We start from the raw sequence: 15,610 nt of genomic DNA on the forward strand, positions 1-15,610 counted from the left end.
GTAGATAGAATGTTCATTAAATCATTTAAATGGTATTGTCTACTGCTACGGACCCGGTGAAAGGGCCTGAAGTTGATGTTACAGTTAGAATTCCCTCTAATTAAGGATTGTGATTACAGTATTTATATGATACGTACGTTTTGCTTATTTGTGTGTGATTTTGTCATGATGCAAACAGTTGTTTTCTATTTCAAATATTACGCAATTTTAATATTTATAACCAGGTGATAACCTGAGAAGCATATATGCATTTATCTTTCAAACCAAACTTCCCTATGACCAAAGGAAGACCTCTATATATTTTATGTCAAAAGGCCAAGGTCGTAAAATATCGCACGGAAACGAAAGTTTTATACATTGACCTTTGCCATAAATTGGCCTAAAAATCAATTGACCTTGTTTATTCCTTGAGCGAATTTTTTTATTTATAGGAAAGGTTAAAAATGCGTGCACGGAAACAAAAAGTTTTTAAACAGACAGAATAATTGAATTCATATATGACATTGCCCTTTCCCCTTTTGGCTTAAAAACAAATCTTCCTTGGGCTAAGTTTAAAAATTTCTGGAAAGGCAGACAGATACGAGTGAAGAAACAGGAGAGACAGAAAGACGGATGAACGAGCCGAAATCAGTATCACTGACGTTCAGTTGGGGCCAAAAATCCTTAAAAAGGTTATTAAAAATTTTTGAAGAATCTTGTAAACAAAACATTGACAGAGGCAGTGCGGAAGCTTAATATATCTGGAACGACAGGTTTCGATATTTTTAGTTTGTTTTGGATTCCCCAATTCATTCACTACGTCAGCGGAAAATGTAATAATAGCAACCAAACACATGTCTGCCAAATGACGAACATTTCATGTAATCCCATTTTTAGATATCTACTTGAAACATATGTAAGTGACTAAGATAGCAACAAGTAATCGGAAAGGTAGAGGTAAGTAAATATTGCCACTCCCTTGGCTCTCAGTCCTAGTGTACTGTATGATAGGTTATTTAAAATTAATTCATGAATGAATCCAGGGTGTAAGGGTATTTTTTTTTTAATAGGGCGTGCCACTTAATTCGACAAGCATGCAGTAAGTTGTTTAGCCCAAACTTATTTTGGGTGGGAGAGGCAGCTGACTTTCTTCAATATTATATCTATGACCCTTCATTCAATTTGAAGAGATATCTGGGTTTTGTCTTTGGGAGGTGACCACGAGATTTATGTCATAATTTTTTTTTCACTCTGTAGATTTAACCTTCACATTCCAGTTCTGTAATTTCACATCAAAATTCAATCTGTGTCATGCAAGCTTTAGTTTCGGTTTTAATTCAGATGGAGTCGTAGTAATTCAGTTTATAAGCATGTTTTTTGATATAAAACATTATTATTCATAAAACCTCGTTGGTGTCTTTATGTATTAATATTTCTTATAAATCCATATGAACAAAAACTCTGGTAAAGGAAGGTTCATGCATTAGAAAACAGGAATTTAAAGAAAAATACGGGATTTTTTTTTTACTTTAAAAATAACTTTGGGTTTTCTTGAAAAAAAAAAACAAAAAACAAAACAACATCCTATTGATATATTCAATGTATCAGAATTAAAAGAATGTGCTATGCAGATTAAATTAAAAAAATAATGTACAAAAGTAATTAAACTTAACGTTTATTGGCAAAAACATATAAAAGTCTCGAACCCAAAATGTCAGAAACTCAATTCATAGTTTCATACCAAGGCATTGAGAACACTAATTAAGCGAATTTAATTGACAGAAAAATAAACAGATATTCCTTTATCCTGGTACTGTATCTTAAAGTTTGGAACAATAACTTAAAAATTTAATTGTGATATATAGAAAAGTGAAATTATCCATTGGCAAGTTCTAAATCGGTGAGAATTTTACTTTGAACGAGAATACAATGTACATGTACATAATTATCTTCAATCATTCTCATATTTTTAGCTCAAATACGCCAGGGGCGGACCCAGGAATTGAAGTTAGCGAGGGGGCGCAAGATATAGACCAGGGGTCTTGGGGCCGCCTCATGGATTCTAGAGATTTTGTATAGGGTAAAAATGAGGTGTACCGAGTAGACATTTTAAACATTTTATCGACAAAACTATATTTTATGCTAACTGTGACAATTTTAGGGGGGGGGGGGGCTTAAACCCGTCCCTGTAGGCTATTTATATAGCTTTGATTCTGCGAAAAGGAAATTTGATTGAGAGGAAATAAAACCATTACCAGTATCCTATACATACATTTTAGTGTAGTTACATTTTGCTGTTGTTGAATCAAAGGGCTGTAATTGTCCGAATTATAGTAATTCCCCAGAGTTTTCGCGTAGAATTCGAACCATCACGTAATCTATTCCATTGAGCGCTCGCTCAGTGATCGTTCGAAATGTCACGGGTTCTATCCCCCGATCATGATTAAATTAAGTTATCAACTATTCTTTTCATCACCAAGCGCTCGGAGCTCGGAGCTTTGAACTTTGATTTCAGGTAACATGTACATAGCCAATAAGGTATTTTCGTTACATAAAAGGTATATTTTCATACGCCCGTCTTAAGAAAAACTTATAGACTTAGAATCATCAAACATGGCCAGTTTATGCATCTTAGGAAGAAGGTGTGTCGCTACCTATTATAAGATCACTGTGACCCTTAATTTAAGTGGAATTTAAAAAAAAGGTCTTTTTTCCTATTTATTTACACATTAAAAAAATGAAAAACAATTGCACTAACCTTATTAGAAAAATGTTAAATCAAGAAAATACTTATTTTTTTAGCATATACTTGACAGCAATCTATAACAAATATAATGTATGTTAGAGAAATTCCATCACTCCCAGGATTCTAATTATCAAGCACTGTTCAAGAAGAATTTTGATTACAGAAAATTGCATGTCAAATTAGAGAGAGAAATTAATGAGTTTAGTGTGAGGAGTAGCTGTAAGAGCATCGGTGCTATCTATATCCCTTGAGTATTGGGCCAAATGGGTAGGCCAGTTGGATTAAAAATAGCTCTTCCGAAGTTTTAAAATGAATTTGATGAGAAGTAATTAAAACTTATTCGATATTGCATATTAAACTATTTTGATATTACATAGTATTATGAACTTAAAAATTAATCTTATGGGAGTAGGGGTGGATTCTACATGTCCGTATGAATTGCATATTAACAATTAACTGTCTGACATTAAAGGTACTTGGACACAGATTTGAAGTAATATTTTCTCATTTTTTCTGTATAATATCACGAATTATATATTTTTATAGCATTTCACACGAAAATTAATTAAAAATCTTATTTCATTTAAAAGTTATAAAAACTTTAAATTTTTTGGCTGGTTTGATTGACAAATATTTGCACTTTCACAAATTTTAACTTTATTCTTTATCCTTAGGAAAAGTGGCAATTTTGATGTGTTTTAATGAGAAATATTAAAACTTTTATCAAGAAAAATAATTTCATTCAGAGTAGAAATGTTAGAAAGCAAAACACCTTCATTCCGAACTAAGAGATGCGTACAGAGTTTAGCAAATCGAGCACACTCGTGTTATGTACACAGTTTTTGTAAACAGGGCTCGAGTTCTGTTATTGTTTATATTTTGAATTCACCGGGTGCGTTCAATCGTCACAGTCTGCTTACCACAACTGCACGGACTGACAATATATTGTGTGTTTCATATGTGTATTCCCTGTGATAAGACCTTTCTTTGGGTACAAATTTGACCTTTTGACCTTGACCTTGGAGTTTCAACTTCTTTTACTAAATAATTCCAAACTTTTACTTTGGCCATAACTTTTGAATGGTAGGTACAAGAACTTTCATTTTTCACATATTTATAGTTTGTGACAAGACCTTCCAATGACCTTCCAAGGATGACCAACAACTTTGACCTTTTGACCTTGACCTTGGAAATTTACATACTTATGAAACAACTATATCCTTGACCATAATTTTTGAATGATAAGGGCTACGGCTTTATTACTTCACATATGTTATTCTTGTAAGAAGACCTTTCATTGGGTACCAAGAACTTTGTCCTTTTTACCTTGACCTTGGAGTTTTAACTACATATTTAAAATTATAACCTTGGTCACAACTTTTGAGCGGTAGATACAAGAACTTTTATATTTCACACATGTATTCTTAGAAACAATACCTTTCATTGGATACCAACAACTTTGACCTTTGGACCTTGAGTTTGGAGATTAACATACTTCTGAAAAGGCTTTTACCTTGACCATAACTTTTAAACGGTAAGGGCTAGGGCTTTCGTAATTCAGGTACGTAATCCTTGTGAGAAGACCTTTCATTGCATGCCAAGAACTTTGACCCTTTGACCTTGACCTTGGAGTTTTAACTACTTTTTAAAAACGTTTAGCTTGGTCACAACTTTTAACGGTAGAAACTAGGATGTTCATATTTTAAATATGTGTATTCTTTATGACAAGACCTTTCATGGGATACCAAAAAACTCTGACCTATTGACCTTGACCCTATAAATGATATCTTGCCCACAAAGATACCGAAAGCGGGGGACCGTAATTCTTTGAATTTGCTTGTTTCTTCTTCATACGAATGCAATGGGTTAAAATTTATATAATGTGCCATAAACATGTGCTGTTTGAAACCATTAACTTTATCTTACGCTGTTCACAAGTGACTTGTGTTATTTTTTAAGTGTTTTCCTCATGTTACTTAGTAATAAGTGGCTGTTTTCCAAGTTAAAGATAACGCAAGCTTTTCTTGATAGTAGAAAGTATACTGTATGGTATAATGTGGGTAAAATTATTAGTACAGTGTATGTGCCATTTGTGTGGACATTATATATCCGTTGAAGCGAAGAACCAGAAATTTCTTTGGCTGTGATTTATTTAAAAAATTTTATTTTGTAAGTACATATCATGATAAAGTAAATTTGACTCAAGAACAAAAAAAATTAGGCGAACTCACGTTCTGATCTCAATCTAACCGTTAAGGTGTTTCCACCCTCACAATTTTATAGGTTCAAAGTACAAAAACTGCATTTATTTTCATTTGATATACTTTAAACTTTCAAATTCTTACAAAAATGTATAGGTCACCATATTATTTAAGATGCTAAACATAAATAAACAGAAGTGTATGTCAACATAAAAAATCGCACATTTTTTGTAAACAGTATTATGAAAAATTTGTAAAAACTATTTAAAATGCATAATTCTGATGCTTAGTGTTTTCTAAATATTTCCTACTTAAAAGATACTTCTGAATTGTGAATATTATGGAGACTATTTTACAATAAAGCAAATGCCTGAATGAAGAGACCCTAGAAGGAGTTATTGCCCTTGTCAGCATTTTTTAAAGATTGAATAATTGATTAAATATAGAAAATGTTTATTTTTTAAATTCTTTAACTTTACATTATTTATTATTACACCTATTGTAAAGCATTCTACCAAGAGAGATTGTTCTAATGGGTATGAATTTAAATTAATTACAGTTTTTGCAAAAACCTATGACATCATAGGAGGGTGGAATTACCTTAAATGAGAGAAAAAGTCTGACCGAAATCAGGTGAGCTTATGTAAGTTTTATGACTGCGTTTTATGACTTAGTTTTAAGTCTGGTGAATTGTTAAAAGTTAATGATGTTAATTTTTTGTAGATCAATACTGACTTTTTTTGGTCTTCCTTAAGAAAGCTACTCTGTATATGTCATAATTTATCTTTTTTATATTTTGAATTTTTCCAGGAATACAAAATTAAAAACATTCCTTTATTTAATCATGTATTGTTTTACTCCTAACACGGTTGTTAAAAAAACTACACTTGTTACACTCAAAATGAGTAATAATACATCCAAACAGCTATATTTTCTCCAAGAATAGATATTTGTTAAATGAACGTATATCCCACCAGTACGACAGCGTATACGTGCCATATTGACAATGTAGAGAAAAAATTTAAATATCGTTTGTACGATTTTTAAATCGTTTGAACAATTAAAAAAAAAAACGTCTGTACAATTTAGAAAACCGTTTTAACGATTAAGAAAATCGTATATATGAACGATTTAGGAAATCGTTTGTACAATTGTTAAATCGTTTGAACAATTTTTTTTTCTGATTTGGAACAGAAGCGTACTGGATAAGAAACCTGGTAAAGCTATTGTATAGAGAAGTCCCTTCTCTTCTGACTATAACAGGTACATAAATACTGGTTATTAAAACTGTATGGATATTGATGTAATGTTATTATTAGTATACCATCATATCACAATTTCATTCACAATGTTTCTATGGTCACTTGTCGTAAGTTGGGCCTATGTTAATGTACAATCTTCGTCTAAATCTGTTTCCTCTCCTTAGTTATTGTCCTTTTCAACGTTCGTTCACTAACAAAAACTCAGTGAGTTTGCTAAAGGAGCTGTGCTTTTTCCAAAAAGGTGAAACCAATTTTGAAATAACCTTTCTTCAATTTTCCTCTGCCATTCATCGTGTCATTTATTAAAACTATGCATGGATACGTTGTTCTTCTTAAGCAAAGTTTTCTACTTTGTCGACATGGCACGAATACGCTGTCGTACACCAGTCTTAACATTGTAAGAGAATTTGTGGATGGTATTCCACATCCATATTTACAGTAATTACACGGAATCTCTTTTCATGTTATAAGTTAAAAATAACTTTTGACGTTGGTTATACAATATTCAGTTGCATGATTATTAACAATACATATTTTCATCGTGCTCACCCGATATATATCATATGCTAAATAATTCCCTTTTTAATTGGATTATAATTGAAATCACACTTTAATGATCTGATATAGCTTCGTGATCTCTTCCTGAAAATGAGTACATGCCCATCATGTGTTATATAAAGCAGATATTTTCTTTTTAAAATATTAATTGATGCACAGATCTACGTACATGTATCTCACCTCCCTTTCTCTATCTCTCGGTGTATGTGAGGAGGTGTGAATGTGTGTGAGACTGATAAATGATCTCCGGTGTCTTTAATTTTTTGAAATCTGCAACATATTAAACTCGATATAATTATTTCAAAAATTACACAAATAGTTTGTGCATGTAGTAATATCCCATGCAGCTTTCTATGAGTTTACTCAGGTGATCTAAAACAGAAAAAAATGTGCAGAGAAATAAGTATAAGGAAGGGGCTGGGAATGCATGGAAAGAATAAAGAAGGAATGGGTTGTAAATGATACAGAATGTTACTCCGGTTATTAACCGATTTTATTGTAAATTGATTCCCTCCCACACCCGATCATTTAAATAAGAATATTTCTTTTGATTGCACGAAGAATTTATGTACATTTTTAAAAACGCACTTAATGCACATGTCTTCGTTTGAAGACAATCATGCATGATACTTTTAAAAATGAACTGGAAGTCACATACAACTATGCATGAATCCAGGCAATGAGAACAAATTGTATTGTTTCTTGAAACTGACGAATTACATGTATAGTACCATTGTTTTCTTCGTGAATTTTTATACTCAAGATTGTAAATGACTTCAAAAATGTTTTTCATGGTCGAACAATCGTTACTCTGGTTGGTCAAAAAATTGTTAAAATCTTGAATTTTGAGTGCATTTTAAATTTTTGAATTTTCCTTTAAATTGTTCCATTTCTTCATGTGCAGTACATGATACCGGTAAGTGTTGTCATAAGATTGAATTTACGAACTCGGAGAAGACAGATTTAGTATTTCCCGAGGAGAAAATAACTTATGAGAGTTATTTTTCTTTTTATTATTTAGAAAGACAGGACATCCTGATTTTTTTCATTTATTTTTATCTGCGAGATCGAATAAATGTATATATGTATTCCCTATGTAAAGTCATGTATAATACCAATTAGACAGGAAACAAAATATATTTATTTACAATATTTTTATCGCAAAGTTACATTAAAAGCACTGTGTTTATGTTTGTATATTAATTTGAATCTGCAAAAATGATAATCCTATTGTCTTTAATGGTTCAAAGTTTAGCCCTTCTAGCGAGATACTGAGTCTTGTGATTATATATGTCAAAATATATAAATTAGTTGCTGATGTCATACATTCTAGATCTATATTTAAATAAATCTTTCAAAAAGTTCTGAAGAATAAACATTATAAATGCAATGGAAGTGTGGAATCGGAATATGTATATATTTTTTCTGCATGGCAAACCGTCTTAAATACTGCTTTTAGACGTAGCAATTTGAAGAAAATAATCCCTTGCATGAAGTAAAAAAATTCTGTATTTTAAGCTCTTTATTCCTCATACAGATACTCTTATTTCAGAATACCCAAACAGTAAAATTTTGCCACGATGCTGTCTTAGGTCTATTGTCTTGTTAAAAATCAGATCATATCAAAAATCATTCAGTTAGACGTTAAGAGGCTGTTGGCAGAGGGGATTCCTACGGGGTTCAAACCTTCTCATAATTTCTTAAAAGTAAATTGAGATAAAACCTCTAAAATACCCGACCGGTCATTAGCTTCAAAATTTAAAAGGCCAGAATCTTGACATTCATTTAGTGGCTATACTTAGCATCCGTAAATCTGATACATTCTCTGTTAACCCCAGATCCTCTTGACATTGTTTACATTCATGCATACCAAACCTATTCGGGGAAATAATATGAAGCTTCCCCCTTACCCTCTCAAAGTGACCCGTTCAGTGTTATAATACCGTTGATAATGTCATGGTAAGTAATTTAAGGCAGTTGTAACCTTTCTCTGAGTCTATATCCGTCGTGTTGATTCTCTATTAATATAATATCACTGACGAGCCATCAATGACTGCGTGTCCAACGATATCAAAGCAGCGTTGCTTGTATATATTCTAAAAATAAAACCACGTCAGAAATATTTACAATGTGTATTTATAGTTAGCTTTATGCAGTGACACATGACGTATATATATTCATACGCCGACGGTGCAGCTAATTACAGAAGATATAATCTGTAATAGTTTGAAGAATGGAAAGTTTTGTGTCTTATTCTCCGGTTTATAAATAAACAAGTTCATACAAATAATTAACAATAGAAAAACATCTCGACATATAATAAACTAATTATAAAGTGTTCAAAATAAACTATATGAATTAAAATTCCACTGATTGCGCACATTTTGATAAAAACAGGGAAAAAAAATCTTGTACATGTATATGGTATCATTGCTGCATACAACAATTTAATAATCATAAATTCACATTTATACAAAATAGATATTGATGATCTTGAAACCTGTTTTATCTCATTTCATTTCAGAAGGTATGGGGCTGAGAAACTACTTTACATCTTAATAAAAGTATAAATAAAATTATAAATATTTTTTTGTACAGTGGTTTCGCAGGTTCTTAGATGTGTATGGAAAGGACTACATCTTATACCGCATATTTAAAACTATTAATTTTAGAGAGATTAGTCACCATAATATTAAATGAAATCAAAATATTTGCAAGTGAACTTTCCCTTACCACTCCACCCCCCCCCCCTTTTACAGTCACATTTAATATTTTTTTCTTGTTTTTTTTTCAGTCAAAAATGGACAAATATGATTATTCAGTATGAAATGCACAACAGTCCAATAAAGAAAAATAAGGAATAAAAGAATGCCATTCAATGTGTACCTTTTATTGGCCGCAGTACTCTTACTCTGCTCTTCAATCCGAAGTTCTCAAGGAGGAACGGTGGGAATTTATTTTGTTATATAGTTTTATATAATTTCGTTATTTACAAAAAAATAATGCAGGTTTATTTTTTAATATAAGAGTACATTTGAATACCTGTACGAAATTTAACAATTAATAAGAATTCTATAAATGAAATGAATTATACTTGCATATAAAAAATTTACAGGCCATAAAGAAAATTATATTTCAGAAATATCCGTGTCCAGAATCAGTGGATATCGCTTCAATCCATATTACAAAATGTCCCCAAAACAGAAAAGAAATGGAAGAGAGAGCTAAAACTTTTAAATGCGAAAGTCGACAACAAAACTGCACAACCCGTGCCCAATATAAATACCACTGTGTTTTGAATTCAAAAGGTGATGGATACATTGAACTGTGTGCACCAGAAGTGGAAATCATTGGTAAGGAATATTTTTAATTTCATTACACGAATAATATTTTTAAAGTGTCTGGTTAATAGAAATATACAAAGAGTTATTTCCACACCTGCACTAAACATTGTAGGTGAATACAACCTTTAATTTGTTATTTTTTTGTGTTATAAAGTATTACACTTTGTCTGGTGCAATTGCTTGTTTTTTGTTTCTTGTTTTCTTGTCCAATGTTATCTCGCAAATAACTTTGATTATCGTGAGGTCAATATACACATGTACGACCTGTACAAGGATGAATGGTATATTTAAAAAATTCAATCATTTTCTTTAGGTAGGCGTTGTACTGAATTTACGACCGGAGGTAAATTCCTCCAAGAACATTTAGAGAGTAAATGTGCAACATGTCCATTCAAATACAACTCATCTGAAAGTTACAAATGTAAGTATGCGTTTTCAATGAAATCAAATAAATGATCATTTACTTAATATTTCCTATTTCAAATTCTAAAAGAGTTTAGTTTATCCACATTTACAATAAATCTTAAACTAACGTAACTTAACTTAGCGAAAAATATTAGTATCGAAAGCAGAAAAAAAACAACTGCTTTATATGGATATCTACTTCCGCCAGAGCCCAGGGTTTTGACTCGAGACGGAATCTGTCACCGACATGTAGCAGTTCAGGAACATCGCACTAGAGCACTCGGTTTTCTAAACACTTACAGCACACTATTTCTGTATTGGAAGGAAGTATACAATTGTGTACTTCTCAAATAAGCTTGAACATTTTTTATTTTGGAATTATTGAATTTTTCAAAGGGATGTCAATTCTTTTGAAACGTAATTATACTATTTTTTTCTAGACGATGAATGCTACAAACTAGAATTCCCTAGAAATCTGCCGAGTACAATCAAAGAAAAAACAATCGAAACTTCGACTAATACACAAGTGGTTATTGTTACAAAGAATGATGGCAGGTACCAGTAGCATTTTGATAATAATTATAAGGAAAATTCAATACTGTGTAGATTTGTAAATGAAAAAAATTGTATTGTTTGATAGCCAAAAGAGCAATGGAATTTTAAAGTATATTAAGTAAAGAGCATTCTGAATACATTGAATGATATCTAACAAATAACATATTATTGAAAGGAGTTTTAAAAAATTATATCACGAAACTTAACTCCTTTAAAAGCTGTATACGACTCGTGAAAAAACACATAAAATATTATCTAACATTTCTCATATATTCCAGGATCGTGGTATAAAAGAAACATGCATGCAAAGCATCAAATCGGCTGCAAAAATATATTTTATAAGCATTTATAAAAATGTCACAAAAAAGAATCAAAAGAAAAAAATACAAAAATAATTAGATTTGTTTTTGAAACACTGATGCCCCTTAATTAAATTGTTGGTACTCAAAAGAAGGTCCTGTAACAAGGAATATATCTGTGAAATATGTAAGCCTTATTTCTAAATGCTCGAAAGTTATATGGCCAAAGTTAAAGTTTTTTAAAGGTGGGTCAAACTCTAAGGACAAGGTCAACAATATTCATATATTCTAAAATGTCATATTGAATATACATGTACGTGAAATACATGTATGAAAACAGCACAAGTTAAAAGAAATATGGCCAAAGTTTAGAATTGTTTTGTAAAAGTGGGTGAAAGGTCAGGAGATAAATTTTGTGGTTCCGTAAGGGATTTCTTTTCACAAGGAAAACACATGTGAAATATGGAAGCCACAACCAATGTTTGATCATACTAAGAATTAAAGTATAGAAATGGTACCATGCATCTTGCTTGTGAATTTTATTGCCACTTTGATCGAAGATTCATTGATGTGTAGTTTTGCCCAGTCCGTTTATTTAATTTGTCTGACTGTCAGCAACAAGTTTAACCTCGCTCATAACTTTTGAATAGGAGTAGAAAACAAATTCAAGAATATAAAAATAGGATAGTTTGACAGAATTACAAAATAAATGCAACACATATATCATTAATCTTTGAGTGCTACAAAAAAGGACGTACAAACTTCATTGATATAATTGAACTTTTGTCATGTATTACATAAGTGCAAGAAAAAATCATGTCATTTGCATCTGTTTTTAATGTTTTCAAAACTCAATTCAGTTCTTAAATATTTTCCAATTTATCTATAATCTTAGGCAAGTAATTCATATTCAGAATCTCCATACGTTTTGAATTTATAACTTATGCACACCTATCTTTGGGTTCATGCAACAACTTTTTTTTATAAATCATTATTTAATGAATATCTGATAAGAAATGAGAAAACGTATTCAAACCTAGTAACAACCATTAAGACAAACTATAAAGATAATTTGTAAAACTTTTATTCATAACTTTTATGCTTGTTATAAAAAAATATTTCATCGAGACATTGAAAACTCCCTTTGTGCACATTTTAACACAAATAAAAATATCGGTTGCTTCTGCGGCCAATTATAAGCCCTTCGTATTTGTTACACAAAATTGCATTTAGATGTTGCTGCTGCGTTTACCATAGGTCAACCTAACGTCGTTCTTCTTGTTCATTTCACTGAAGATGCATTTGGCACGTGGCAGAGGTATTTGGGCATAATTTTATTGCTCCCAAGAATATGACAATGAATGAAATTTTTGCTCAGGTAGACTCAATACATGCATTTAAACAAAACAAAGCTTCGGTTTATATCGTGTCCAAAAAGAAAATTGAGAAAACTACAGGTACATGTACTAGTAATTTGGCAGACAATATAACACTCTTCCTTTTATGAATCCTTTTCAGCTTTTTGAGAACATTTACAAAATGAAGATTCATCTGCTTAACTTAGCAATGACTCATTTTGATGTATTTATAATAAAAACCTCACTTGCAATTGCTGTAAATGTCAAAAAACTAGTAAGTTAACATTTACAAAATAAATCTAAAACAAAATTCATCAGAAAGGATAAAGTAGCATCTGCTGTTGATGTAAACATTGACATGCTAAAAGTTTATCTATATCTTATTTTTGTCTCTTTTTGTCTTCATGTATTTACCCTTTTTATTTCTCGTGCAGGTCGTTGAATGATGCTGTTGAAGATACTGAAGATAATTTCAATGTTAGAAGTGATGATGAGGAAACCAATACTTTTACTTTAATAGTAGCTGTGGGGTGTGTCATAACTTTCGTGTCAATTGTCATCTTTTTAGTTGTTGGAATATTATTCTTACGCAGGAAAATGTGTCACCCCATGTACGGTAGGCAAATTAATCTTCTTTCTCACAAATCATGTTTACGTCAATGTCTTCGTTAAAAATAAAGACCAGAGATCGATGCTTAAAGAATTAACGAATTTGTTGAAAAGATATTACATGCAAAGACCATTACAAGTTACATTACATTTCATGTGATGTTGATTTGAAACAAACTAATAATATGTTGAAAACAGCAATGTACAATGTGTCTAGTAGGTAATATATTAAAAAGAAATGATGTATAGAAAATTTTTCTCCTTAATTCTAGGTCACAAAAAAAATGGGAGATCTGATGTTGGTGAACAAGAAAGACTTCCAACAGAAGAAATTTAATGTAATCTTTATATTTAATAAGTAGGTCCTGTCCATTTTTTTTTTCTTAAAGGAATTCAGTCAAACTCAATCTTTATGTGTAAGACAAATTTTCAGAACATTGTTTACATTTACTTTGAAATTGTTCTATTAATTTTCCAATATCTTGTTGATCAATTTGTAAAAAAAAATTATCTTATTTTTGAAGGGAGTGGGATATTTCTGATAGTTACATCTGAATTTATATCTAATATAAGATAATCAGTCTCGAAAAAGTGTTTGAAATATAAAAAAAAAACGACTTACGCTTTGTCCTGCAGCATGCCTTATTTTATGCCTTGTTTTATTCATGATCACTTCTGCTAACCCTGTTCCAATTCTTTAAACGGAGAATTTGAGTAGAGGAGTTTTTTGTTTTGTTTACAACTTGGCGTTCGATTTTGAACTCTTGTATTCGGAATGATTCGGGTTTACTCGTATACGTTAATGTAATAATTTATAAAAACTCATCGTTCAATAAAATGTGCAGATATTGAACGCTAAAATACCTAGATTTATGGAAATATTTTACAAAGGCAATTTATTAGATATATATTTACTGAAAATACGTGATATGTGCAATATTGTTTTTTATTATTTGTGGGGATTTTTTATGTCTAAATTTTTAAAATAATTTTTATAGAATATTTGCATTATTCAAAGTTTTATGTTTCTCCTGCATGTACAGATTATTGACAAAATTGTTTTAAATGAAAATTGAAATTTTTATACCATATGTTATTCAATAATTTATTTGGTCGATAAAGACCATGCCTAGCGCTTCCATATTTTTTAATAGATTTTTTAAAAACTTATTTTCACTTGATAACTTTTGTTATCATCTCATTTTCATTTTTTCTCTTTGAAACGCCTTTATATAGACACATATCGTTGAAGAGCTTTTCCAGAAAAATGCATTTTGTTACAAATTAATCACTTTCACGTTGCTCTCATCAAAAGGTTTTATTTCTTACTATTTCTCGCATTGTAAATGATTCAATATAATAAAGTCAGTTTATCGCATTAATATTCGGGAGACAAGAAGAGTTTTTCGCTTTTTAAAACTGGAAAAAGAAGACTATGTCACAATCACTTTAATAAAATCTAATTACATAATACTTTTTACCATTTATTAATATTAATATTACACAATACTTACGATACATGTACATGGATCAATACTTTGAGCTATCTTATTAATTTTGCATTGTTTACGAAAAAAAAGTATGGCATAAATACTAGTACATGTAGTTAAAAATATAGAAAAACTAAGAAATTGTAAAAATCTTATACATGATTAGCAGAGATACAAACAGCTAAAAAATGTTGTAAATAGATATTAAACAGTACTGTTTGAAACATGTGGAGATAACGAAAGTATTCAAGATCAAAAGTCCACAACACATTGGAAATATGAATAGAGCAAATAAGGACCCACATACTTCGGATTTGGGTCAGATGCCATCGAGGAGAGCAAATACATATATTGTTAAACTATGTAACATTTTTAAATACGGCTAACTGGTTGACGCTATCGCTGATTTTAAGCAAGCAAAGTCGGACAAGATATGTGTTTTATGCAGATTAACATGCATACACATGTACTTTTCTTTATTTCACAAGTGGATAACTTGAAGTATTTTTTTTTAAAATTAAAAAAATATTTGTTTTAATATACATGTATTAATAAGAATAGAATTACAAAATGTTTTCCAGGAACAGTGACTTCTTGTTTTAAAAAAGACGGGAAGTATTTTTTTATCGTCAAATTCCTTATACTTATACATTTTTTCTTATTTCTAAGGAGGTGGTGGTTATTTTAGAAAAAAATTACATTTGATTTCAAAAATAAAAACAAGGAATAAAAGAAAAAAAATAATCAAAGTATATTACAGACTTACATTTTACATTTGTTTCTGTTAATATTTAAAAGAAAAAC

At 30.6% G+C, this 15,610-nt stretch overlaps 1 protein-coding gene across 4 annotated transcripts; it reads left to right on the plus strand.

The window, feature by feature from the left end:
- Positions 1 to 917: 917 nt before the first annotated feature.
- LOC134273505 (uncharacterized) lies at positions 918 to 15,316 on the plus strand. Of its 4 annotated transcripts, none has more exons than XM_062755704.1 (7): positions 918 to 936; positions 9,541 to 9,692; positions 9,886 to 10,099; positions 10,404 to 10,511; positions 10,936 to 11,050; positions 13,142 to 13,323; positions 13,589 to 15,316. In XM_062755704.1, the coding sequence occupies exons 2-7, from the start codon at positions 9,615 to 9,617 to the stop codon at positions 13,651 to 13,653; spliced, it is 762 nt and encodes a 253-aa protein (XP_062611688.1). In that variant the 5' UTR covers positions 918 to 936; positions 9,541 to 9,614; the 3' UTR covers positions 13,654 to 15,316. The 4 variants fall into 4 exon arrangements, with proteins under 4 accessions (XP_062611688.1, XP_062611686.1, XP_062611687.1 ...); XM_062755702.1 differs by lacking the exon at positions 918 to 936 and adding an exon at positions 4,753 to 4,894; XM_062755703.1 differs by lacking the exon at positions 918 to 936 and adding an exon at positions 5,486 to 5,559.
- The last annotated feature ends 294 nt before the right edge of the window (positions 15,317 to 15,610 follow it).

This window comes from Saccostrea cucullata, unplaced genomic scaffold, assembly GCF_032062105.1.
Source record: "Saccostrea cucullata isolate Sc308-1 unplaced genomic scaffold, CSIRO_AGI_Scuc_v1 ctg1311, whole genome shotgun sequence".
NCBI lineage: Eukaryota > Metazoa > Mollusca > Bivalvia > Ostreida > Ostreidae > Saccostrea > Saccostrea cuccullata.

What these genes read in the sequence shown, in the direction of transcription:
- LOC134273505 (XM_062755704.1), top strand. Translation starts at nt 9,615, where the DNA reads ATGCCATTCAATGTGTACCTTTTATTGGCCGCAGTACTCTTACTCTGC. An exon ending in GAAGTTCTCAAGGAGGAACG is followed by an intron (nt 9,693 to 9,885) that starts GTGGGAATTTAT and finishes ATTATATTTCAG; the next exon opens with AAATATCCGTGTCCAGAATC. An exon ending in CTCATCTGAAAGTTACAAAT is followed by an intron (nt 10,512 to 10,935) that starts GTAAGTATGCGT and finishes ATTTTTTTCTAG; the next exon opens with ACGATGAATGCTACAAACTA.